This window comes from Myodes glareolus, chromosome 1, assembly GCF_982192425.1.
Source record: "Myodes glareolus chromosome 1, mMyoGla1.1, whole genome shotgun sequence".
Classification (NCBI taxonomy): domain Eukaryota; kingdom Metazoa; phylum Chordata; class Mammalia; order Rodentia; family Cricetidae; genus Myodes; species Myodes glareolus.
Genome location: NC_142026.1, coordinates 75,708,798 through 75,712,179, shown reverse-complemented (window position 1 = coordinate 75,712,179; position 3,382 = coordinate 75,708,798). Strand labels below are relative to the sequence as shown.

Sequence of the window (3,382 nt, the reverse complement as noted above, 5' to 3'; positions counted from 1 at the left end):
TTCTCAGCAGGACTCCAGTTGTTCCAGAAATAAGGCCAACAACTGTCAATTAAGAATTCATGAAATTAAAAGACTCCTGCATAGCAAACAAACAAAAACCAATTGTGTCGATAAGCACCCCACAAAATGAGAGAATATCTTTGCACACTACATATCTGACAGAGTACTAATGCCTAGAATATATAAAGAACTCAAAAGACTAAGCAAACAAAAATCAGACAATCCAGTTACGACATGAGCTAATGAACTAATGGTTCTGAAAAGATGAAATGTCAATACACACGGAAAATACAGTCAAGTCCACTAACTTTGGAAAACTTAGAAAGTAACATTGGAAAATTGCAAATTATCTAATTTCCATCATATCCCAAACAGAATGATAGTCTGTTTGTGCATACCTACACACACACACACACACACACGCTCACTTGAGGATGCCTTGGATAGGCAGGTGAGGTAAATGATCCCAGGAGGGTGGGTTGATGGAATAAGGGAACGGTGTTAGGGATCCTTGTGGAGGAAAGGATGAGAATCGGGATGCCTCAAAGGTGTGGATTAGAGGAAGTGCTTTAAGTCTGATTTCACCCAAGAATGTGTGAGGGTCAAGTTCCAGCGGCCACTGGTCTGCAAAGGAGTTCATACCTGAGGCTCCTAGGTGGCTTTCAGTTAGTGGGATGGGAGAGAATGCAACATGAAAGGACAGTGCTCACTATGGAAGTTTTATTTCCACACCACTCTCCACCCTGCGATGAATCAGGAGCACTTGCGGTGCACTATATTGGGACCTTGTTCCTCGTACTGCTCACGCTGGATCCAGCGGGACTGGAAGGCACACAGTGAGGCTAGAATGGACCCCCCAGTCCACACTGAGAGGTTCCTATTGGGTTGGGCAGCCACAACCACGTAGGCATCCGGACTAAGACATTGGAGCAGCTCAGCCTTGAAGCGACCTTCGAAGCCAGGGAAGAGAGAGGAGCCTCCACACAGCAGCACGTTTTGTTCCATTTCGGCCTGCAGCTCCTGTGGCACCGTGCAAAGGCTCTGTTCCACCATCCTGGGGAGGCCCAAAGATGAAGGTCCCGAGGTCTCCGGGGGATGGAATAGTAGTTCAGGACACTGGAAGAGCTCCTTCCCCACTGTGATCATCTTTCCATCTGGCAGCTTCAGGCACCGCCGGAATTTGTCATCAGGGCGCCCTTGCTCCTTCTGGAAATCTGTGGCCACATAGCAGTATTGGTGCTTGATACTCTCCATTGTGTCCATGTCTTCCTTCTTCAGTGGCAAGCTAGATCTCAAGATTTTCTCTGCCAGGAAAGTAGTCAAGTAGTGGCCAGCCAAGTCAAGGCGCTGGATACCACCGGGCAGGTTGTAGCCTTGGAAGACTGGCACTGTGTAGCTGACCCCGTGGCCAGTGTCTACCACCAGCCCATTAACGCGCCCATTGGCATAGACTGACAGCACGGATTGGGAGGCCACATATATGGCAGGGGCGTGCAGAGACTCGAAGGCTACTTCCACCAGCTTCTCGCGGTTGCTTGCAGGGTTGAAGGGCGGGTCAGTGAACAGCAGAGGATGGTCCTGGGTAGCTACTCGGAGGTCATTCTCCAGGATGTGGCGCCAGATGAGCTCAGCTGCTTCCCAGTTCACCACAATACCATTGCGAACAGGCTGCATCAGGGTTAACTCCTGGCAAGCCTGGGCTGCCTCACCAATAAAAGTCTCCACCTTGGGCTGCCCCATTGTGGTTTGTTTCTTGGGATGGTGGCCCACGACATTGGTCACGATGTAGTTGGGTTGAGTCTGTCCTGCGAAGCCCATCTTACACGTGCCAGAACCCATGTCGATGACCACAGCACTCATCTTTGTTGGCAGTTTGTTACCAACCACACAGTAGGGTTCTTGTAACAGATTCTTCTGTACTGGCGTTGAGCGAGGGTTCAGATCAAGCGGCCTGTGGGGTTCCATGCGCTTGGGACCATTTACATCCATCTTGCAAGTAGATTTGGTGAGGATGCTTGACAAAGTTGACAACTTTACTCCGGGGTGCAGGAAAAAAAAAAGGCCCAGCCAGGACCAGCATGAGCAGAATGAGAGAGAGGTGCCCCTTGATATCTATGAGATCACTCAACCTGCCTTGGCTTCATAATGCAAGGACAGGGTGTGGTCAGAAAGGGTGCACCCTGCCTCAGGGTTCAGAGTTGATTAAAACCACAAAGCCAAATATGGAGAGGTAAGTCTGGCGTCTGTGCAAGTCTTTGATTCTGCTTCATCTCCCCCAAAATTAGTATTTATCACCCATCATAAACAGCCATGTGCCCACTGATAATAGGAATCAGAAGGTGACAAGCCAATTTGAGTTTCAGATTTTTTCTTTTCATATGCAGATGTGTGCATAGTGTACATTCATATGTGTATGCAGGTTCACCTGTGTATGGGTGTGTTTGGGGGGCAGGTGATCCATGTGTACTTATCTCCCTGTGTGGATGGGAGCCCAGTGTTGTTTATTCTTATTATTCAATCTTTGGCATCGTCTCTGTCTTAGTTAATTTTTATTACTGCGAGAAAACACCCTGACAAGGTTAAGTATAAGGAAAAGCATTCAATTTTGGGACTCAAGGTTTCACAGGGTTAGAGTCCACGACCATCATGTTAGGGAACGTGGCAGCAGGCAGGCAAGCATGGTGCTATTGTTAGATGTGGCAGAGAGCTTACATCTGATCCATTGGTGTAAGGCAGAGAGAGCTAACAGGGAACTGTGCGGGCTTTTGAAACTTCAAAGCCCACCCTCAATGACACACACCCAACAAGGCCACACAACTCCTAATCCTTCCAAGACAGTTACCAATACTGGGAACCAAGCATTCAATTATATGTGTAAGTATTGCAGTTCAAATGGAAAGGTCAGTCAGGAGCAAAAAATACCACATAGTTCACTGTAAACATAGCAGCTTACAGTTCTGCTCCTGGGAAAGGTTTTCCCAAAGCAAGTGTAGCAACTACAGGATTTCCCCAGCAATGTTATTATAGCTCTGCTCAGGCCAGATGAAATGTTACAGCTCTGCTCAGTTAGTGGAAAGTTTCCCTGGTAAAAGTGTTACAGCTCTGTTCCACTCCAGCAACAATGTCACACCACACAATAAACCTCACTCAGGAGATTTATTAGGAAGAAAGAATCCAGCAGTGTGGCTGCCGCTAGAGTAAGAAGCAGCAGCAAACTGAACAGGGCACAGAGCTATAAATGGGATTTCTTGGGAAACAGATTTTTCTAGGGTGACGAGATTGGTGAATTTCTGTAGCCTGATTTGGGGACAAGCCCAGGGATTGGTGGGATTTCAAGCCCTGGTCCTGGGGCCAAGTCAGAGTCAGGGTGCTTTTTCCTTGA

The 3,382-nt window shown here is 47.8% G+C and overlaps 1 protein-coding gene across 1 annotated transcript; it reads right to left on the bottom strand.

The window, feature by feature from the left end:
- Nucleotides 1-706: 706 nt before the first annotated feature.
- LOC125411809 (actin-like protein 9) lies at nucleotides 707-2,078 on the bottom strand. The gene has a single exon (XM_048452173.3). The coding sequence runs from the start codon at nucleotides 1,987-1,989 to the stop codon at nucleotides 754-756; it is 1,236 nt and encodes a 411-aa protein (XP_048308130.3). The 5' UTR covers nucleotides 1,990-2,078; the 3' UTR covers nucleotides 707-753.
- Between the last annotated feature and the right edge of the window lie 1,304 nt (nucleotides 2,079-3,382).

Excerpts from the sequence above, each read along its gene's own strand:
- LOC125411809 (XM_048452173.3), bottom strand. The coding sequence starts at position 1,989 with ATGGATGTAAATGGTCCCAAGCGCATGGAACCCCACAGGCCGCTTGAT.